Raw genomic sequence first — 23803 nt, 5'->3', positions numbered from 1 at the left:
TAAAACCAAAAAAATGTATTCTAAAAAGTTTAGTTATTTTATTAATGAGATTGGCAATCTCTTCAAGCTTCTGGCGGCGGGGGGGGGATCAACTGAAAGGTTTCTAAAAACACTCTGCACTTTAAATAAGTATGAATGAGAAAGTGTGTCTTGTGTGTGTAGGACTTGTGAATTTCAGGTTTACCAAGTTTGTGGAAAGGTTGACAAAATCTGCATAATCCTTGTTGATGAGCTCGACCATGGCTGTTTTAAGAAGTTTATAGTAGAGTTCCAGATCTCCTCTCAGTTCCTCCAGCTGGACACGCTTCCTACAGTCAGACACAAAATGATCGACATCGAAATCTTCCTGAAAATCAAACCAGAAAAAAAAAAAATGATTGCACTGATATCACATTTCCCATATAAAAATAAAATCAGAGAAAGAATAAGAGAGAAATGCCATTCCATTCATTTAAGAAGCTATATTACTGCAGGGGAAAAGTACCTCTGAGTACACACAGGGACATCAGGGGGTCTGCTCACTTCATAAGGGTGCAGGAAATGGGACCCCTAACCAAAAGCCTTCTCTCCTGTTGCCTAAATTCTACAAGGCGTTTTATTTTTTCTTAATTATACGTTTCAAACAGGCTCTTCTCAAAACAGAAACAGCTTTTTCTTAATTTTAAAAGTAACAAATGTTCAGTGTCAAACTTTCAACCAACAAAGAATTAATTATATAAAAGAGAGTAAAAAAAAAATCACCCACTCTCTGATGGTCTACAGTTAAGCACTATTAATGTTTTTTTCCCACTATTTAACATTGTGATTCACATCCTTCCAGACTTTGTTTTGGTTTTTCTCTTTATTTTTTATTTTTATTTTTTAAAGATTTTATTTTTTTGAGAGGGAGGGTGGGGGGAGAGAGACAAGAGATTGAGAGAACAAGTGGGAGAAGGGGCAGAGGGAGAAGCAGATTCCCCGCTGAGTCCAGAGCCCAATACAGGGCTTGATCCCAGGACCCTGAAATCATGACCTTAACCGAAGACAGACACTTAACCGACTGGGCCACCCAGGTGCCCTGGTCTTTCTCTTTAAAATATAAATTACTTTTTAAAAAATTGAGATACAATGGACACATGTTAGTTTCAGGTGTACAACATAACAATTCCATATTTTTATCTATTGTGAAATCATCACCGTAAGACTAGTTAACATCCATCACCACACACATTTTTGTTTTTATGCTAAGAACTCTTTATAAGTTTTAGCAACTTTCAAATATACAATAATATACAGTGTTATTTGCTACAGTCACCATGATGTACATTACATCCCCAGAACTTATCTTATTAACTGGAAGTTTATACCATTTGACCCCTTCATCCATTCCCTCCACACCCCCACCGCCTCTAGCAACCACCAATCTGTTCTCCATGACTTCATTTTGTTTTGTTTTACAGATTCCACATAGAAGGGAGATCATACAGTATTTGTCTTTCTCTGTCTGATTTATTTCACTTAGCTATATAATATCCTCAAGGTCCATCCATGTTGTTATAAATGGCAAGACTTCCTTTTTATGGTTGAATAATACTCCATTGTATACACACATGACATTTTCTTTATCCATCGACCCATCGGTGGACACTTAAGTTATTTCCAAGTCTTGGCTGTTGTAAATACTGCAATACTCACTACTCTGAATATAACTCTTGCTGGCCACTGGAGCCAAGTGATCTAGAAGTACTCCCTAGGTAGCAAATGCAAAACTTGGGACATCATATGAGCATACAAGCTCCTTTCCAGGAGATACCAGCGAGCAGGAGCGAGGGAGAGGGACAGTGCAAAGACGGCACCTGCCGGCTCCATCTTTGGAGAATACCTTACTAGGCCCCCAGATGCATGTTAAATTAGATACCTGTCCCTCAGGGCTTTGAGATAAGCAAATGAGCCTCTTTTACAGAAAGGCTGAACGCTGCTTCTGTGCTGAGTTCTGAGGTGGTTGAGTCCACTCACGCAACTGCTTTAAGAACTGTTACTCGGTTCGCTATAGCCTTGTGGGTCTCATGCATGCAAGCCCTGATGGCTGTCAAAGCTAGATGTTGTGGGGTCTTGTCTCTCAGATGCAGGTCTTAAAAGTTGGGGCATCAGATGTGGGGTTCAAACCCTTTGCTCCTCAGGGAGAAGCTTGGGGTTGTGAGTACCCTCCCAATCGTGGGTCGCTGTGCCAGGGGTGGGGTTTATGGCAAGATTGAATCTCACTTCAATGTAGGTTTTTTTCTTATTCACCTAATGTGTAGGACTCACTCAGCTAGTTTGAGGGTTTTTTTCCAGAGGAAATTTTTCCATATGGAGTTATAGATTCAGTGTATCCGTCGGAAGAGATGAGTTCAAGATCCTCCTACGCCACCATCTTGAACGGAAACCCCAGACCTTCTCCATGTGTGTACACACACGTATGTACACACACACACACACACACACACACAGAAGCTTAATACTCATGCTCTTCTAAACTGCTATTTTCCATCTAAAAATACAACTTCAATGTCTTTTCATAAAACACATTTCTATTAGTATTTTATGTGGATGTTGAGTGTTCCATTCAGCAGATGTTCCAAATCTTGCATAATCAATTTCCAAGTATTGGTCTCACAGGATTAGCTATGCTCTGTTTCCCCTCTGTAACACTGTGATGCCCCTGGTAGGCTAATATGCTTAGAGGCAGCAAATTACTATCTACTTCACCCATGACTTTGCTACTCATTGAGCTGTTTAGTCGGCAAGAATCAGACGTGATGATTCCCAAACTAATTAAGGCCACCTTACACTTACTTCATAATTATATAATTTTATTAAACACTATGTAAACCAACAAAATATGAGTGCAAAAAGATCACTGTTCTTATGAAAACTAAGGCAGGTACTTTGGAAAGACCTGATACAAAGAAATCAATAAGAAAATTTGTGCTAAATTAGGTATGGGTGAGATGACCATGTACCAGGTAGGGAGGGGGTGATCACAGGATTCTCATTCAATTCAGTTAAAGAAACTGAAACTGAATGCAAAAAAGACAACATAGAAATCTTTTTCTTAAAGTCTGTATTTATTTATTTGAGACAGCGAGAGAGAGCATGAGCAGGGGCAGAAGGAGAGGGAGAAGCAGACCCTGCTGAGCAGGGAGCCTGATGTGGGACTTGATCCCTGAACCCTGAGATCACGACCTGAGCTGAACGCAGATGCTTAACCGACTGAGCCATCCAGGCGCCCCAACAACTTAGAAATCTAATCAGCAGACCAGCTGTCAGAGAATAGAGCCTGGCACTACTTCAACAGAAAATAAACATACGTGTGTATATATATATATATATATATACTTTTTTTTCAAATAAAATGCTAAGAACTATATGCACCATTCCTTAAAGAATACTTGTTTAAACTGACTTTCTTAGTTAATCAACCAAACACCGACCCTGATAGTGTCAGAGAAGAGGACTTCATACTAAACCATAATTTCACAGTCATCTACTGAAAACCACCTGCTCTTAAACTGGGGCCAGAATTAGCCTGGACTTTTGTCTCCTGAAACCATCTCAGACAACACCTTACATCATAGTTATGTAGCACATTAGAGAAAGAACATGGGAGCAGGACTCAGCTCATAATCCTGGCCGTGCTACTCACCAGCTGTATGCCTTTAGGTTGATCACTCTGCCAGCCTCAGTTATATATTCCTTGAAGTTCTGAACTTCATGATGGCATTCTAAATTGTGTAACTCAGCCCTACTGAACAAATGCTATTAGGTAATATATATTCAACTTACCATTTATGTATTTGTTCTCAGATAAACAAATGCTGCATAACACAAGACTAAATAACTCGGAACATCTGTGAATACTGGGTTAAGGCAGCTTTTGCTATGACAACAAGCAAGCCCAAATTCACAGTGCCATAATACAGACACATCTCACTTACCAGGAATGGTTTTACCACAGTGTAGATTTACCAAGTAATTAAAAAGAAAGTATTTACAACCCATACGTTTATGGTCAATTGATTTTTCACAAGGATGCCAAGACCATTTAATGGGGGCAAAAAAAAACAGTCTTTTCAAGTGCCTCCTACTGGGACAAGTGAATATCTATATGCAAAAGAATGAATTTGGAACACCAACTTCAGACACACACACACACAAAAATCTAACTCAAAATGGATCAAAGATTTAAATATGAGAGTAAAAACTGTAACACTCTTAGAGAAAACGGGTGAAAGTCTGTGTGACTTTGGGTTGGGCAAAGCTTTCTTAGATATGATACAAAAAGCATTAAGAAATAATAGATAAACTGAACTTGATCAAAATAAAAACTTGTGTGTGTCAAAGGTCAGTACTGAGAAAATGAAAAGACAACTCACAGAATGGGAGAAAGTGTCTGCAGATCGTCTATCTGACAAGGATCAAATAACCAGAAAATGCAAAGAACTCTTACAACTCAACAATAAAAAGACAAATAACCTAATTCAAAAACAAGCAAAAGACTTTTGAAGAGACATTTCTCCAAAGAAGATACACAGATGGTCAACAGCACATGTAAAGATGTTCAACATCATTAGTCACTAGCGAAATGCGAAATCAAAACCACACTGAGATACCACTTCACACCCACTAGGATGGCTACAGTAAAATAAGAAAAAGAAAAAAAAAAAAGATGATAAGTGCTGGCAAGAAGGCAGAGAAGCTGGAACCCTCCTATACTGCCGGTGAGAACGTAAAATGGTGCAGCTAATGCGGAACACAGTTCGGCCGCTCCTCAAAAAGTTCCACATACAATTACCCAGCAATTCTACATCTAGCGGTATACCTGATAGAACTAACAACAGATGTTCACACCATGACCTGTACATGAATATTCACAGCAGCATTGTTCATAACAGCCAAAAAGTATAAACCCAACGTCCATCAACTGATGAATGGATGCTTAAAATGTGGAAGAGCCTCTTACACAGCCATAAAAAGGAATAAAGTACTGTTACATGCTACAACATGAGTGAACTCTGAAAACATTCTACTCTAAGATTAAAGGAAGCCAGAAGCAAAAGGTCATGTATTATATGATTCCATTTACATGGTATGTTCCAGAATAGGCAAATCCATAAAAACAGAAAGTAGATTCATGACTGCCAGAGAATAAGGGGAGGGGGGAGAACTGGAACTAACAGGTTGTGATGGAAGTGTTCTGGAATTAGACAGTGGTGACATATGCACCACATACATAGTAAATATACTAAAAACCAGTGAAGAATACACTTTAAAATGGTAAATGTTATGCTTTTGAGTTTTATCTCAATGAAAAATGAAACAACTTAAATATCAACAAGTTAAATGTTCAGATACATTAAAAAATCTAAAGTAACACTAATCACAAGAACATTGGAGGAGCTATATGAATTTCAGACAAAGCACATTTCAGAGCAAGGAAAATTATCAGGCATAAAAAGGAGCATTACATAATTATAAAGAAATCAACTGACCAAGAAGACACAATAATCCTTAATGCATATATGTCTAATCAACGAAGGTTAGACAAAACCAAACAGAATTGCAGGGAGAAATAAACAAATCCATCATCATGGCTGATGACTTCAACACTTCTCCATCAGTAATGGGCAGATCTAGCAGTAGGGCAATAAGGATCTGACAGATCCAGATATTTAGTCAAGACATAGCTCACTCAACACTACCATCAGTTATCAAGACATAGCTCACTCAACACAACATACAACAGACATCCACAGACAACTTAATCCAGTAACAGTGGAATACACATTCTTCTCAAGCTCATATGGAACATTCACCAAGACAGAATAATTCTGGGCCACAAAACACAACAAATTTTTAAAAATAAAAATTATACAAAGTATGTTCTCAGACCACAATGAAATTAAAAATCAGTAACAGAAAGACAGCTGAAAAAGTCCAAAATACATGGAGGTTAAATGACACACTTCTAAATAACACATGAGACAAGTCTCAAGCAAAATAAGAAGGTATTTTGAACTAAGTGAAAAAATACAACATAGCAAAATGTGTGGGATGCTGCTTAAAGGGAAAATATAGTTTTGAATGCAAAAATTAGAAAAGAAAAAAGACTGAAAGTCAATAATCTAAGCTTCCATTTTAGGCAAAAAAAAAAACCAAATTAAATCTAAAGTAAGTAGAAAAAAAAATTAGAGCAGAAATCAATGTAAATAAAACCAGGAAATTTTTTAAAAATCAATAAACCCAAAGTCTGGTTCTTTGAAAATATCAATAATATAGACAAACCCTTAGCCAGGTGAACAAAGAAAAAAAAGTAGAAGACATAAGTTACTAATATCAGATGAAAGAAGGGCTACCACTACCAATACCAATACTGGTAAATTCAACCAAACATTTACGGAGGAAATACATACAACTCTCTACAATTTCTTCCAGAAAGTAAAACTAGAAGGAATACTTCCTACCTCATTCTAGGAAACCACCATTACCCTAATACCAAAACCAATACTGCACGAAAAGAAACTACAAACTAGTATCTCTCATGAACACAGATACAAAAATCTTCAACAAAAATTAGCAAATAAAAACAAACAGTATATTAAAAAATTATACACCAAGATCATGTAGGATTTATTCCAGATATACAAGTCTGTGTCAACATTAGAAAATCAATGTGATCCATCACATCAACAGAAAAATCACATGATCATATCAATGGAGGGAGAAAAAAACATTTAACAAAAATCACACCCCTTCATTATAAACCCTCAGGAAACTAGGAAAAGAAAAAGGACTTCCTCAACTTGATAAAGAACTTCTGCAAAAAACCCACAGCTAACATCATATTAATACTGAGAAAATAGAAGATGGGGAACAAGGCAAGGATGTCCCTCTTACTACTACTACTATTCAACACTGTACTGGAAATCCAAACTCATGAAATAAGGTAAGAAAAGGAAATAAAAGGCACACAACTTGGGAAAGAATAAAACTGTTCACAGATGACATGACTGTCTACAGAAAATACAAAGACTTCACACACATACCCTCCTGAAACTAGTCAAGTGATTATAGCAAGTTGCAGGATACACAGTTAATATATAAAAGTCAACTGCTTTCCAATGACATATCAGATAAAGGGCTAGTATCCAAAATTTATAAAGAACTTATCAAACTCAACATCCAAAAAAACAAAAAATCCAATCAAGAAATGGGCAGAAGACATGAATAGACCAAAGAAGACATCCAAATGGCCAACAGACACATGAAAAAATGCTCAACATCACTCGGCATCAGGGAAATACAAATCAAAACCACAACGAAATACCACCTCACATTAGTCAGAATGGCTAAAATTAACAACTCGGTAATAACAGATGTTGGCGAGTACACAGAGAAAGGGGAACACTCTTACACTGTTGGTGGGAATGCAAGCTAGTGTAGCCACTCTGGAAAACAGTATGGATGTTCCTCAAAAAGTTAGAAACAGAATGACCCTATGACCCAGCAATTGCACTACTAGGTGTTTACCCAAAGGATACAAACACGGTGATTTGAAGGGGCACATGCACCCCAATGTTTATAGCAGCAATGTCCGCAATAGTCAAACTATGGAAAGAGTCCAGATGTCCATCAACAGATGAATGGATAAAAAAGACACACACACACACACACACACACACACACATACACGAATACTACTCAGCCATCAAAAGGAATGAAATCTTGCCATTTGTAATGAAATGGAAACTAGAGGGAGAAAGACAAATATCATATGATTTCAGTCACATGTGGAATTTAAGAAACAACAGAGGAGGGCGCCTGGGTGGCTCAGTCGTTAAGCGTCTGCCTTCGGCTCAGGTCATGATCCCAGGGTTCTGGGATCGAGTCCCACATCGGGCTCCCTGCTCAGCGGGAAGCCTGCTTCTCCCTCTCCCACTCCCCCTGCTTGTGTTCCTGCTCTCGCTATCTCTCTCTCTGTCAAATAAATAAATAAAATCTTTAAAAAAAAAAAAAGAAAGAAACAACAGAGGAATATAGGGGAAGGGAAGGAAAAACAAAAACACACGGGGAGGCAAATCACAAGAGACCCTTAACTACAGGAAACAAACTGAAGGTTGCTGGAGGAGAGGGGAAGGAGGGAGTAACTGGGTGATGGGTATTAAGAAGGGCACTTGTTGGGATGAGCACTGGGTGTTGTATGCAACCGATGAATCACTAAATTCTACCCCTGAAACTAATACTACACTATATGTTAACTAAATTGAATTTAAATAAAAAATTTTTAAAAAGTCAAATGCTTTCGTATATACCAGCAATGTACAAGTGGAACTTGAAATTAAAAACGCAAGACCATTTATATTAGCAGACAAAAAAAATTTAAATACTTAGGTACAAATCTAACAAAATATGCAAAAGACCTATATGAGAAGAAGTACAAAATTCTGATGAAAGACAGCAAGGAAGGTAAGATCTAAAATGGAAAGACAGTCCATAATCTTGGATAAGAACACTCAATACTGTTAAGAGGTCGGTTCTTCCCAAATTGCTCTACAGTGCAGTGCAATCCCAATCAAAATGCCAGGAAGTTCTTCTGTGGATATCAACAAGTTGATTCTACAGTTTGAATGGGGGGGCGCCTGGGTGGCTCAGTCACGCGTCTGCCTTTGGCCTCAGGTCATGATCCCAGGGTCCTGGGATTGAGCCCCGCATCGGGCTCCCTGCTCAGCGGGGAGCCTGTTTCTTCCTCTCCCCCTCTGCCTGCCGCTACCCCTGCTTGTGCTCGCGCTCTCTGTCAAATAACTACTTTTTTTTTTTAAAGAAAAAGGTCTGAAAAGATGCTCAACATTGTATGTCATTAGGGAAATGCAAATTTAAACGAGATACTATTACATACCAGTTAGAATGTCAAAAATCCAAAACAGTAACAGTACCAAATGCTAGCAAGGATGTGGGGCAACAGGAACTCTCATTCACTGTCGGTCAGAAGGCAAAGTGGTAGACATTTTGTAAGACAGCTTGGCAGTTTCTCACATCACTGAACACACTCTCACCATAAGATCCAATAATTGTGCTCCTTGGTATTTACCCAAAAGAGCTTAAAACTTATGTCCACATAAAAACCTGCACAGATGTTTACAGCAGCTTTATTCTCTAAGTGCCAAAACTTGGAAGCAATCCAAATTTCCTTCAGTAGGTGAATAGATACTCTGTGCCACATCCACAAAATGGATTATTCAGCAATTAAAAAAGATGAATTATTAAGCCACAAGACCTGGAAGACCCTTAAATGCATATTGCTAAGTGAAAGACCAGTCTGAAAGGCTAAATATTATATGATTCCAACTATATGGCATTCTGGAAAAGGTAAAATTTAACCAGCATTTCTATTTTTTATTTATATTTTTAAGTCACCTCTACACCCAATGGCGGGGGGGAGCTGGAACTCACAACCCCGAGATCAAGAGTCAGATGCCCTAGTGACTGAGCCAGCCAGGTACCCCTGAAAGGGAAAAATTAGACAGTAAAAAGATCCGGGGTTACAGGGGTGAGGGAGGAGGGTGCAGAGGATAAGAAATGAATAGGTGAGGTACAGGGGTTTTCAAGGCAGTGAAACTAAGTTGTAAGATACTGAAAGTAGGTAAATAACACTACACATTTGTCAAAACCCACAGAACTATAGACAGAAGAGTAAACCATGGACTTTAGTTAATATTGTATCAATACTGGTTCATCAGTTGTTGTTTTTTTTTTTTTTTAAGATTTTATTTATTTATTTGAGAGAGAGAATGAGATAGAGAGAGAGCATGAGAGGGGGGAGGGTCAGAGAGAGAAGCAGACTCCCTGCTGAGCAGGGAGCCCGACGTGGGACTCGATCCCGGGACTCCAGGATCATGACCTGAGCCGAAGGCAGTCGCTTAACCAACTGAGCCACCCAGGCACCCACTGGTTCATCAGTTGTAACAAATGTACCACAACAATGTAAGACATTAATAATAGGAGATACTGAAATTAGAAGAAAAATAGCTTCTCTTTGTACTCAGGGTTATTTCCTATTTGAACCCAGGTAAAGTACAAATCCCCCAAAAGGCCAGAAGTTGTGAGATCACAAGAGGTGTTGGAATACAGGAAAAGAAATCACCAAACCAGACAAGTTGCAGGCAATTTAAGTACCATCAACTATCAGAGAAGCAGTGACATCACTCAAAATTAAAACCAAATAGAGTTTAAAAGTTTAGCTACTTTACTAACTAGTTGCATTCAGGGACGGCAAACAAAGATGAATTCAAAATAATTTGGGAATTAATCATTTAAAACTTAACAAAAATCCAAATATTAGTATTTTTAACACCACGAAAATTACATAGAATTTTGGAAAGATCAAAGTTCTCTAAGCCGCCAAGAAGTAAAACACTCCCCCCCAAATACATGGACTTATAAAATCACTGCATACTATCTCCACAACAGAACCAGAATCCCCCTGGCACCATCACGCTGTATCTGTAATTATGCAAAATACTAAGAGGGCACATGAAATTTATGATCTCTGCCCTAAAACATGTCCCATTTCATTGAGACAAAAAAACAAAATAGTTAAGCATTAACCTGCACACTACATAGGGGTTGAAAGACATAAAAAGTTAGTGTGAGCTCGTGTGTGTGTGTGTGTGTTTCCAACCATTCTTGAAGACCAATGGACAAAAGAGATGAGTAAATGCCCCTGTATATCCCTTAAATATTACGTATTTATCATGCAACTCCAGCTCCTCTTTAAGACGTGGGGACACAGTCATGAAAAGGAAAGACAAGGTCTCTGCTCTTAAGGAGCATATATTCCTAATGCAGAAATGAGAAAATAAACATGTAAGCAAATAAACATAATATTAATGAATAGTGATCAAAGCTAAAAAGAAAACAGGACACCATAAAGGTGAGTGACAAAAGGGATGTACTTCAACTTGGATGACCAGGAAAGACACTTATAGAACAATGATATCTTGAGTTGAGATTCAAATGACACAAAGGAGCTAGCCGTGGGAAGTGTGGGGAAGAGTGCTCCTGCCTGAGGGATCAGCATGTGTGCAAAAATGTCCCTGGAGCTCTTCCCTCCCGCCCCTGCCCTCAAATCTCTCACCCAGGTAGGTGGTGACATAATCTAGGACTTGTGTCTCCCAAAACTCATTCTAAATCTTTATTTGGCGACTAAATTATTCAAGCTTGAGAAATTAAAAAACATATGCTAATGAGTTCTTCCCACCATCTACAGAGAGATCATCTTAAAAGTATCATGAAATAGTTAACACTGAAATTCTAAGGTACTTCTAACATTTTAATCAATTTTGTATCTAACTCCTTTGCTGAATTTATATACCTTTTGACATACTTATGAAGAGACAAAGAAAACCTATATTCTGTAAATTTATTCATCCATCTAACAAATATTTGAGCACCTAATTACACTCTGTTCCAGCTGATTTCTTCTCTTTATCTCTCCTTTTCCCCTCAATTTAACACCAATCATAATCTACACAGGCTTTTAGTTTGCTTTCCCAATTTAATTTTCTCGAGCTATTAAGTGGAATTATCTAGTTCCAGAGTTCTCAACACTGGTTGCACATTAGAATCACCTGAGGAACTTTAAAACAAAAAGCCCAAGGGGTACTTGGCTGGTTCAGTCAGTGGAGTGTGCAGCTCTTGATCTCGAGGTTGTGAGTTCAAGTCCCACGTTGTGTGTAGAGATTACTTAAAAATAAAATCTTAAAAAAAAAAGAAAAAGCCCAAGCCCTGGTTTGTGATTGATTTGTTTAAATGTTTCAAGAAATTTGATGCTAAATGCTATAAGACTAGTTAAATAACAAAAAGATATATTTACATAATGCTTCCTGCTCTCAAATTTTGAACAAAGAAATTACTAATAATCAGTAACTCAGTAAGCCAACATTTTATTCAGATGATAAGTTTTATAATATTACAAAGAGTGAATTAGGAAATCAAAAGCAAGGAGAAACAAGTGTGGCATGAACATGGGGAAGCAAAAGAAAACAAGAAAGTATGTGACCATGAAGCAAATGCTTAGCTCCGAGATCAGAAGCTTAAAGAGAAGGTCAGATTAAAACCTAAAAAGAAAGAAAAGATCCCAGCTCACTCAAGGAAAGAGAAGTCCCCCAACACCCTTCCTGTTTCTTCCTCCAATATAAACACACAGCTGGGCCACCTTACCACATCCTGGTTAATACCGACTTTATCAACTTTTCCATTAAAGCCAAACTTGACCTGGTACCGTCAATGATGGACGGGTCTGTATGCCAAGTGTATCCGTTGTATAACTGCCTGTGTAATGGTTGAAACTGAGAAACTGGGTAAAAGTATCCACTGGCTCTAAGGATTGCCAAGGATCCAAGATTCAATTACCACCTACACAGAAGGGAACCTACGCAGATGACTGCTTAGTACAGAAGTAATTCAGAGTAATTCAGTTACATTGTGGCATCAGTTGACCCAGATCCAGAAGATCCCTGGAGTTCCCATCATGGACATTTCTAACTATAGGTACAACACTGAGTGAATGCCTGATGATGATGGAGCCCCTCGGTTCTAATTCTTAATAGAGTTCCTCAGCCTTCCTTTACCGACTTTTTCTGTTGCCAGTTCACACAAGCAATATGCTATCGCATGAATTATTCTACTTAACCATCTCCTGTTAGGAGCTATGGTTAAATACACTCACTTTTTGATGTTTTGAAACTGATATTTTGTATCACTTTAAATTTTGTTGCATCTTTTTATAAATCAGATGATCGCTCACATAAAAAAAAAAAAGAGAGGAAAATCAAAAGCATGGACAACAAAAAAACACTTCTTTTTGCCGGAACCTCTTCTTACCAAGTGCCAATCAGATAACCTTTGTCTGATGTTACATTTCCTCTATCAACAAGGAAAGTATTTCACATAAGAAAATTTCTCTATAAAATGAGATGTAGCCTTACATTCCATGTTTGGCTAATTTGAATTTTATTATGATGTCTGTCTCAAACCGATGCAGAAGAGAATGGGATCTTGTCATCAATACGTGGCATCAAACTAAGCACCTACAGGGTAAGCACTCAGCTCCTGTGACACAAAGGGGGCTCCCGGGGGTGGGGGACCCTGGGCAACAGCGGCTGACCTGCCTGCCTGCTGCCATCTGCTATTGTCACTCTTCCCTCTTCCTCCTGTCAGCCACCATCTCTGGCTGCCATCAACAAGGTCCACCTCAAACAGCCACCTTTCCCCTCTGGTCCCGTTTACTGTAGCTAAGCCACAGGCCGAGAGTCCAGATCACCAGCTCTGTCGGAATTTCTTCTACGGTAGGAGGCGCCCTGTTGGTGAAATGCAGGCACGAAGGCATACGGACATTGTGCCATCTTGTGGGCTGTTCTTAAGATTCTGATTATCCCGCTTCCCCAAGTTCCCACCTGCAGCCTCTGGAAAGGAACATGTTACAGTATGATTCCCAATGACTGATGCACGGGGGTCAGGAGATCAGGCCTGTGATTCGCGCCAACTAGCTGTGCGACTTTAGAGGAAGTCATGACACCTCAGACCTCAGTTTCCTTATCTACAAACCAGAAAAATGGACTACCGTCTTTTTTTCACAGAAGAGCCCGCAAAGATCATGTAGATAAGCACCACCTCATTACACTAACAAGCAAACAGAAGCCCGGAGGCGAGTGACTTGCCCCGAATCACACACAAGCAGACACAGAGCTGCAGGCGGAACCCACATCCACAGGTCACAGCTAATCACCCGCACAGTACAAAGAGATCTGAGCAGCTGGTCATTTTTTCCCTTTTCCCTTTTGTCCGTTATTAGAATGCATGCTCCTTGAGAACAAGGACATGCTGGACACACTTCCTGTTTCAAAATTCCCAATTCACCCAATTAGAAAAGGGAGGAGCCTCGATGACTTACTCCCCACCGGTTCTTTAACCTATGGTACATGCTTACAGTCACCATAAGGAGGGCTCCCGATTTCACTTCTCATGAAAAAGGTATTGTGTGCCTACCCAGGGTGCCAATGAAGCTGGGGGTTCAGGAGAGGAGCTGATGCAGAGACGTTCAAAGGAGGCAGACTCTGGCTCAGCACAGAAACAAACTGTCTACTAATAAAACGACCCCACAGGGGACTGAGTCTCTTTGAAATATGTTCAAATGTGTCGGAAAATATTTTTTCAAGAGCCAGTGGACTGACTAGTCACCTGTTACCTACAAGAGTGCCCTGCCTGCAGTGTACATCACAAGCCAGAAAAAGACAAGGAAGGTGCAAGGAGACTGGGTAAGAAGCCTCTATGGTAGGATGGTGAGAGAGCACTGTGAAGGTATGAGAAGAGATGGAGAGAAGTAGATGGATTCAAGAGGTATTTAGGAAGCGAAATCTACAGGACTTGGTAACAGACTAGATTTTGGAAATGTGACAGAGAGGAGTTGACTTCCAGTTTCCCAACTCCCAACTAGATGGATGGTGAAAGTGTTTACTGAGATAGGCAATAGAACAAGAAAGCTGGTTTTCAGGGGAGGAGGTGCTCATGAATTCAGTCTTGAACATGATGAGTTTGAGAGGCCACAGACATATCCAAGAAGAAATGTCAGCAAGTTCAATATATAGGATTGGTGCTCAGGAGGCATTTGGGCCAGAGATAGGAATTTGCCTCACCTGCCTATAGGTGGTCATGAAGCTGCATGAAGGGTCATCTAGGGAAAGGAGAGAGCACATGGCTGAGCCCATACCCAGCCATTAAATGGCTACCAGGAGGAGCATGATTATGCATAGAAGACACACCAGAGAGGTATGAAGAAAATCAGAAAGCAATGCAGAGCATTTCGTCTACTGAGAGGTCAAGTAAGGAGACAGAAAAAGGTCTGCTGGACTGACTTACACCTAGTCAACTTTGGTAAGAACTTTTTAGTGGAACGGTGGGGGCTTAAAAGTGGAAGGTGAGAAAGTAAAGTCAACCCTTGAGCACTGGCTACAATGTGCAAGAATGACAGGGCAATATCTAGAGGCGGGAGGGTCAAGTGGAAGAGGCTAAAATAGGAGCGTGTGTGCAAGCAGATGGGAAGGAGTGCAGGGGAGAGGATCCTCACAGGGTCCTGGAAAGGCAGGAGGGCATGGACTCCCGAGCAAGGGTGGAGACTTAACCTGAGGAGGAAGGAGAGCCCCTCCACATACCAGGCGAGGAGGAGAAGGGTACAAATACAAGAATGGGACTGTGATCGGCAGAATGAAGGAGCTCCTGTATGACGGTTGCTATTTTTTCCGTACAACTGGAGATGAAATTGTATGTTGAGATGGAAGAGGAAGGCTATGTAGGATGTCAACAGCACACCCACGTAAATGGGTCTACTTTATCTCTGTTATGCCACTTTCTCTCCCCTACTACCAATACCTTATGTCCTATTCATCTTAGATGGCTGTCAACCCTAAGGATTTTTGTATTTCTAAGCTGACAAAGTCTGATGTTGCCACCGCCTCTGCCCCAGGTGACTCTTCCCCATCTGCCACTCCTGCATCTTGATCACCTCCATCTTTCACATACCTTTCCCCTCCTCTGTATATCTCATTAGATCTCATAAAAACCATTAACATGACTTTTTAAGTAGTCTCCTGCCACCAGTCAGCTCCAATGCAACAGATATGACCATGAAACTTCCTGCTTTCAACCTGACTGTAACTCTGCAATGAATACTGACTGCATCAACGTAGACCCCCCTCACTGGAGCATCCAAGGTACAACTGGAAGCCCCACCCCACCTACCTTTCTACCTTCCCAGTCTCATTCCAAAACGTGCTGAATGAGACATATAGGTAGAACTATAACCCTGACAGCAAGCTCTCCACTCATCATTGCTGCCATGAAATTGTAACTTATAAAATATCTCTCTGAAGGAAACACAAAGTGCAAATAACCTTTATCTCCAGGTCCCACCCAGAAAATCAATAACATTTTACACAGAACAGCCGTTCTATGCATATTTCTTCTCTGTATGAAGTGGTCAGGTTCAGGAGCACTACAAATTGTCTGCTACATTCAGAAGTTTAAGAGCCATGAAAGAACATGGAGTTGCTAGCATTCTAGCCACTTTCCCAGTTTGCTCTCTCCCTGCCTCTAAGTCCTACTTTGCAACTTCTGTTTTGAGATTTCTATTTTCTGAAGCTGCTTTGACCAAAGGCATTCTGTCAGCTCACAGTGAGAAAATGGGGCTAGTAAGTCTGAGAAAATGCTGGTGTTAGGCCAAAAGGAAGCCTGAAGAAGTCCAAAGATGGACAAGCTACAGAGATTTCTGTGCTTTGAGATTAAGTCTCTGTGTGTGCCTTTTCTTCTTCCTATGACCTCTCCTCATCATGTATCCTTAGTTAACAAAAGGTTTCTGGATCAGTGAATTCACTCTGTACTCTCTTTCAGACATTCCATTCAAGTTACACCTTTTATTACAGTGGTTTAGTAGAAACATCTCTGCACAAGAACAAGAGCATAATATTCCTCTGTCTAGACAGTCCTACACATTAGAAATGATACGGCTGCACTGTGGAGGATCCAGGTATAAACACTTTTTAAAAGCCAGAGTTTGGGAGATGTGACCTGAAAGCAAATATCAAAAAGGGACTAGCTGGTTAACCCAAAAAAGAAAGAAACACAGTATGACTTGAAGTCATCAAAAAATAAGAAATTTAAACTCCCTCTTTCAAAATTTTAGGTGCCTACAGAGCCAAAACGTTTTAACTTTTTAACACTGAAACCAGCTACTAAATCCCAATCCTTAGAAATTAAACATATATTTTTTGATAGTTTAAGTACAGACCCAGAGGGATACACAAAATAGATAAAGTTCCTCCGAGCTCTGATTCAAATCTTGGACATTTTCAAGGCTATGCCTGATGAACCTTTATTGTCAATAAAATGTTTTCAGTTTAAATTTCTATTCTGTAAGTTTATGTGCTACAGTTATCTGCAGACCAGCTTCGAGTTGACTTATGAAGAGAAGTAGGGCAACTTTAGAAAAGGAGCTTGGTTTGCTTTGTAGTACTGCAACAGAATCAGTAAGGATAGTGCAGTCTTTCAAATTTGTCATTCCAGGAGCTTTAGACGAAAGTTAGGCAAAAACTTTAGGTTAACTGCCTTTTTCACCCGACCCGATTCCTGGGTAAGTACATGCGTTCAGAAATGTGCTCAACACACACTCGCTGAGCTTTGAGGTGCAAGGCACTGGGAGGCTTCTGTCAGGCCAGGGGACCGGCGGTCTGACTGTTCCGCACGGTAACAGAATCGGGTCCTAACAGGGGCTCTTACGTTTAGCTCAAAACCACTTGCCCTGAACTTTCAGGCCTTTTCACTCAATGTGCACGATTTCACCGAAGTGCTTTCTCCAGGCTGCACCTACCAAACCTGAGGTCAAGAGACTCACTGCGAAGTGCAGCGAGGTCCCCGCCGAGGGCCCGTCCCGGGCGGGCAGGGCCCAGGAAGCCCGCAGGAGAAGCCGGAGGAGAGACCCCGGAGGGCAAAGGAGGGCAGGCCACCCACGGCCCGGCTCCGGGGAGAGGAGCCCTGGCGCGCACCTTCATGAACTCGTCCTTGTCGAAGCAGAGCGTGTCCGGCCCCTTGGGCAGGTTCATCCTACTTTTCTCCATCCCGCCGGCCGCCGCCTCTCAGCGCCGAGACTCGAGCGAGAAGGAAAAGTAAGAGGCGGCGCTCCCCGACGCTGCTGCCGCAGCCACTACCAGTCTCCACAGCACAGAAGACACCGCTTCCGCCAACATGGCAGCGCCCGCGCCGCGGCCAATGAGCGAGGACGCCGCGGGCCCGCCTCCGCCTGCCGTCGCCAAGAGAGGCGCGCGGACCGCCGCCGCTGAGCCAGCAGCTGGTGCTGCCCCCGTGCGGCGGAGGGCGGCACTACGGCCTCGCGCACGTTGCTGCCGGGCCGCCCAGCTGCTGGCGAGGCCGGGTGACCCCGGGCGGGGACGGGCGGGGACGGGCGGGGAGGGTCAGGGGCACTGCCTCCCAACCCCACCATTTCCATCGGAAAATCGGCCTGCGAGGCTCTGCCAGTGTCTTCTCCCCGAGATTGTTCCGCGGGAAGCACAGCCGTGGCGGGATGCTGGCCCTTTGGTTCTGAGGCCGGTCTTCCAGAGTTGGGCACATCACCGTGTCAGTCCTCCGGTCCCCGTGCGCGGCCGCCGCTGCCGCCCGGGCGCTGAGGCCTCCGTGGGAGCCTGGCCTCCGCCCTTAGCCCCGGCCCCCACGGGCGACCGTAGCTTCTCCTCCCCTGGGCTCGGTTCCAGCGATCTGTAGGGAGGACGGTGGGCAGCTGGGCAGCTCCCTGCTCCACTTCGGGCTCAGCTCCAGGGTGGCCAGCCTCTGAGCACAAGTTTGGGTCCTCAAGGCTCTTAAAGGATCGCCTCGCTACCGGCTGACAAAACACAGCCGACAAATAGATGTGCGTGCATGTTAATTTCTAATCTAAGCCAGGAATAGGCGAAATTGTGTTTGTGTCCAGCATTGGTGCATTCGCCACATCTCCCTCCAATTTCTGAGACTCCCTCCTCCTCCCCCCATCCATCCCACATTTATTTTGAGATTTGCTTTCTTCTTCCCTTGCTCTCCCATTGTCCTCCCCTTTAGTGTGAATGCCATGGTCAAATGATGATGATTCATTTCTCTTTTTTTTTTTTTTCTCCTTGAGAATCTGACAACTCAAACCACAAATCTCACTTCTCACTCTTCACCCGCAGCCTTGCTGTAATAAACCAGGCCTAGGCTGCTCCTCCCAATGCTGTGTTCTCCTAGAGATAACATTACCCTAATCGTCCTTATAAAGAGATGGAACAGTGGGAGACAATATCTTATAATGAGAGTCTTGTATTCAAGTCACTCCAAACTGGAAACAGATCACTTTTTTAAAACGTACGTATAGAATCTGAAACAATATATTCCTTAGCAGTGGGCCTGGCAAGCCTTGTTGAAGAAAATACTCCCAGCCAATACCCAGAAATATGAAAGAGAGGATGAGAGCTGGAATCTTATCTGGAGAAGCAGAGTAAATTGCCAGAGGAACAATTATGAAAAGTACACTCTATGCCCTGTTATGTTCGTTTGGATATAGGGAATGAAAGCCTCATTATTTGGTCTTTGTTTACACTTATAATGAAAATTTTCAAACATACACAAAAGTGTGGAGAGCACAAGGATCCCGGCCCTTCCATGTACTCATCACTCGGCTTCCCCAATCCTCTGTTTCATATGCCCTCCTCCTACCACTGCCCCTGCAGGACCACCCTGTTTTGTTTTGTTTTTTTTTTTGGAGGGAGGAGGTCTGGAATATATTTTAAAGTAAATCCCAAACATCACATCATTCCCTGCTCCCCAAATACCTTGGTTTACACATCAAAGAAGAAGAAGGAGGAAGAGGAGGAGGGGAAGAAGGAGAAGGAGGAGGGATGAAGAAGAAAAGATTTCTGTACAGGCCCACAATGCCAAAATCAACAGGTCTAATAAGCTATTCCGATTGACTCTGAGAGGCATGACTTTTAGCCCAGGGCCACACTGTTAATAAGTGACAAGTGCAAACTCAGGCAGCGCAAACTGCAACGCCCACACTCCTCACCAAGGCACCAAGAGAGGGGGCGAGGATGCGGGGCAGACCAAACAAAGATGTCTGGGACCCCCTGCCTGCCCTAAAGTCTAGCTGAGCTCGTAGTTGAACTGTTTCTTACCTTAATTGTAATTCCCTTCTGAAATTATTGCCGGGCCTTTGGTAAAGACATGAGCCTGAACTTGTGCAGCCTGGAGTGCTAATCCTGGGGATGCTGAAGGGAATAGGCACTAACAAAGAATGAAAATCTCTGCTGCCTGCTCTCCTCCCAGAAGTCAGTAGGGAACAGCCACGGGTCAGTAGGGAACAGCCAAGACCCCAAACAGTGGGCTGCCACTTGGAGCCACAGACTGCGGCAGTGGTGCGGCCCCCCAAAGCCAGGAGCAACAGGAAAGACCCCAGTTGCTAATGGAACACTCTGGGGAGGACAAAGGGAAGGTGGAGAGTAAGCTGAAACCTGCCCGAAGGACTCTGCCCTCAGCTTCCACTCGGAGCTGACATTCAGTTGGTACACACCATTTCAGCCACGCAAAGTTTGGTGACTAGCCTCTGGCCAGAGCCTGCTGTGTGTCCCCTGCCCTGAGCCCTTCCCAAGATCCCTACCCTGGCCTTGGGATCCAGCCATTGGAAGGCTAACACGTGGCTCAGCAGGGGTCCTCTGGCCAGCTTTCGGTTGGTTAGTTGTCTGTGCTGTTAAAGATTTGTCTACTATTAAATGTCTGACTCTCATCTTTGGTGATGACACCTGTTTCATAGGAAACAGGAGCTGGAAGATTAAATTAAAAAGTAGATAAAAAGCTCTTCATCAGTGCCAGACATAATCAGCTGTCAGTATATCCTAATCTCTCCCCTCTTCTCTGACCTATACTTTCCTTAATGAGGAATGACACTTTAAGTTGACATTTTCTATCTTCAAGGCTCTCTCTCTATTCCCTAACTTGTCTCTCTTGCCTTCATTTCATCCTAAAGCTTGTCCCACGACTTCATTTCTAAGTAAATATTAACCCCCTTTGACTTTGACTCTCTGGAAAATTCTCAGTTCCCTATTTTCGCTGGCATCGTGACAGATCCTCACTTCTCCTTCCCACTCTTCTCTATTTATAGTTTTCACATTTTTGGCAGGTTTGCTACAGAACACTCAAAAATTGCAAAGAGAAATATTGTGCTCCGGAAATTCACACGAGCATTTTCTCCAATATCATCCTTATGTTCTTCTGATCCTCTCTTGAACTGTTGGACAGCCAACTCTTCTACCAGCAACCAGAGTCATCCTTGTTCACTACTGTGGGAATGGAGGGTTTCCATTTTGACCTGCAGGCTGAGCCTATAGTCTGGTGGTCCTTGGGTGCCAGGATAGCAGGTGTGGGGCGGGAGAGACACAGAGGATAAGCATCATGGTAGAGGCCTCCATTCAACCAGGAAAGCTCACAATGAGCCAACAGGACCATTTCAACATCTTCTGTATTTTTGTTATACCCGGTTTCATTCCAGAGTGGATTTGAGGTCATTTGGTTTTTTTGTTTTGTTTTGTTTTTTTAAAGATTTTATTTATTTATTTGAGAGAGAGAGAGAATGAGAGACAGAGAGCACGAGAGGGAAGAGGGCAGAGGGGGAAGCAGACCCCCCACTGAGCAGGGAGCCCGATGTGGGACTCGATCCCGGGACTCCAGGATCATGACCTGAGCCGAAGGCAGTCGCTTAACCAACTGAGCCACCCAGGCACCCCCATTTGGTTTGATTCTTAAATATTTCCCATTACAACTAGAAAACAGAGTCATCCTAGGGGCTCCCAAATCCTGCCTCAACTCCCTAATCAATTAGTACACTAAATCGGGTATGATGGTGCTGGAACATCCTTCCATGTCTATTTTATAACAGACTAACATTTTATTAGGTTTTTTTTTCAAACTAATAAGAATGATCAGGATAACTTTTTTTTTTTTTTAAGATTTTATTTATTTATTTGACAGAGAGAGATACAGCGAGAGAAGGAACACAGGCAGGGGAAGTGGGAGAGGGAGAAGCAGGCTTCCCGCCGAGCGGGAAGCCCGATGTGGGGCTCGATCCCAGGACCCTGGGATCATGACCTGAGCCAAAGGCAGACGCTTAACGACTGAGCCACCCAGGCGCCCCGGGATAACTTTTTTTTTTAAGCATTATAGGGAAAAATCATGAAAGACTTTGAAATGAACCTAAAAGATTATAGTGTCTTCCAAGGGAAAACAGGTGTTGTCTCATGTACCCTTCTGGGCTAACTGATTCTGTGGGATATTCTGTGCCTTTCTTGTCTTTGAGCTATTTTGCAACTCCATAGATCATACATAATTGATATGGATGCAGATGATCTTGTCTAGAAATATGCAAATGAATTTTGTCCGCTGGAAGTCCAGTTGACCCCCTTTCCTTTGGTAGAAGTCAATTTTGCATCCATTTGCATTCTATTTGCATACCTATTTGCATCTATCAAAGCAAATTCATTTAAGTATTACTGATTGTATATGTGTCTGCTCTTGAGATTCTCTCTTGAAGTGGTGGTAACATCTTAGTGGTTCCCTTGTTAATGAATGAATTAAATAAAATCTCTGCAAGTGTTCATCTTATATTTGTAAAAGGTCATTATTTAATCTTTTCAAGACAATGATACATTAGCAGCATGTCAAATAATAAATTGTGGTAGGATTCTGGTAAATGCAAAGTGCAGAGAAATCAAATCAGAGCGGATTTTAGAATTACCTTCTGTGTGGCCAGGCTATGCCAGAGGGGGAGAATGCATGAAGCTCAAAGACCTGGCATCTGCTCCTGAGCAGTTACAACCATCTGTGTTGACATTGGCATGCCTGACAAATGTATATGACTTTCCCATCGGTGCTTCTCGGGGTTCAGTTAACCTTTCTCTTCCATGCTACTCCCCCCTGCAGTGATATCAACTGGGCCCTTGGTTTCAGCTCCCATTCCCTAGCCAACACCTCTCCCATCGATTCACCACCATCTGTTTCTTTCCTCCCCACCAGACCCGTGTAACCGACCACCTACTTGTGCTATTTCACTGTGATGTTCCACCCGTGCCTCAAAACTCAGCATGTTCTAAACTTGATTCACCGTCTTTTCTGAAAGACTGGCTTATCCTCCTTCATTTTGTTTCTTTGGAAATGGCTCCACCAATGCCAGAGGCATGGACTAGAAACCCAGGAATCAATCATACAACTGAGCCAACCTGCTGTACTTTAAAACACTTGACCACAAACCTCCAGTGGGTACTCAACACTGACTTCAAACTCCCTTGTCTCTCCAGTGGGTTTGCTTTCCCTCTAATGGATGACCATTTCACACCTTCAAGACGTGCCTCAACACCCTCCACCCCCACCTCTTCTGAACAATGCCCCTTCACTCTCAGTTCCTGTCCTACGGTCACACTTCAAGAAAATAAAAGCCACTTGTGCAGGAATTCCCTTATCTTACCGCCATCAAATCAAATCTATACCTGCATTTGTATCCATTTTTACTTGGTTTTAAACATTTACTCAATAAATATTTAGTAAGTACCTACTATGTACTACATACTGCCCTGAGTGTTTGTAAATCTGTGGTGAACAACACAGAAAAGTCCCTGGCGTCATGGAATTGACATGGTAATTGGAGAAATGTACAAGAAACACAGAAAGAGCTGAAGATAGAGCAGGGTTATTGAGAAGAGCAGGGAGAGAATATCCTAGGGGAATATGGGCCCCTGCTCTAACCCACCCACCTGGGTCCCCTTCCTTGTGCTTAGGATTCACTCCCTCCAGCCCTCACCAGGACTCCACTCCCAGGGTTAACATCGAGGTCTTTTCTAATGGATCCTTCCAGTCAGCATACAAATGACCTTTGTCTTAAAAATAAAAGAAAAAGAAAAAAAACCAAAGACTTCCTTTGACCTTATATCTTCCTACAACAACCTCTGTATTTCTTTCCCCATCTCATTCCCAGCATAACTTGTAAAATATTTGTCTACAGCTGTGGGTACCCCATTAGCATACCATGTCCCCAAGGATACTTGAAAAATCTCTAAAGAATCCTTGTGTGAAGATCATTTTAAGGGAGTCTATTTCCAAATCCAAACTCTCCAGTGTAGCTGATATGCCCAAGGATGGGTCTGATATCACGATACTCCTCTCGCTT

General features: G+C 42.2%; 1 protein-coding gene and 2 pseudogenes across 2 annotated transcripts in view; 2 read left to right on the top strand and 1 right to left on the bottom strand.

Moving 5' to 3' along the window:
• The window catches only part of COG2 (component of oligomeric golgi complex 2), a 50576-nt gene extending 32754 nt beyond the window's left edge, over nucleotides 1–17822 (bottom strand). For both annotated transcript variants that reach the window (XM_081824256.1, XM_081824257.1), the window contains exons 1-2: nucleotides 17613–17822; nucleotides 185–346 (exon numbers count right to left, since the gene is read on the bottom strand). In XM_081824256.1, the coding sequence (XP_081680382.1) occupies nucleotides 185–346; nucleotides 17613–17684 (234 nt within the window). In that variant the 5' untranslated portion in view covers nucleotides 17685–17822. The remainder of the gene's footprint in view (nucleotides 1–184; nucleotides 347–17612) is intronic.
• Nucleotides 12042–12616, top strand: LOC102733715 (rRNA-processing protein FCF1 homolog pseudogene; annotated as a pseudogene).
• The window catches only part of LOC115937040 (large ribosomal subunit protein uL11 pseudogene), an 85477-nt pseudogene continuing 79485 nt past the window's right edge, over nucleotides 17812–23803 (top strand).

Source organism: Leptonychotes weddellii, chromosome 6 (genome assembly GCF_054177405.1).
Source record: "Leptonychotes weddellii isolate Sample4059 chromosome 6, ASM5417740v2, whole genome shotgun sequence".
NCBI lineage: Eukaryota > Metazoa > Chordata > Mammalia > Carnivora > Phocidae > Leptonychotes > Leptonychotes weddellii.
The sequence above is the reverse complement of the archived record's forward strand: the minus strand, read 5'-3'. Positions and strand labels throughout refer to the sequence as shown.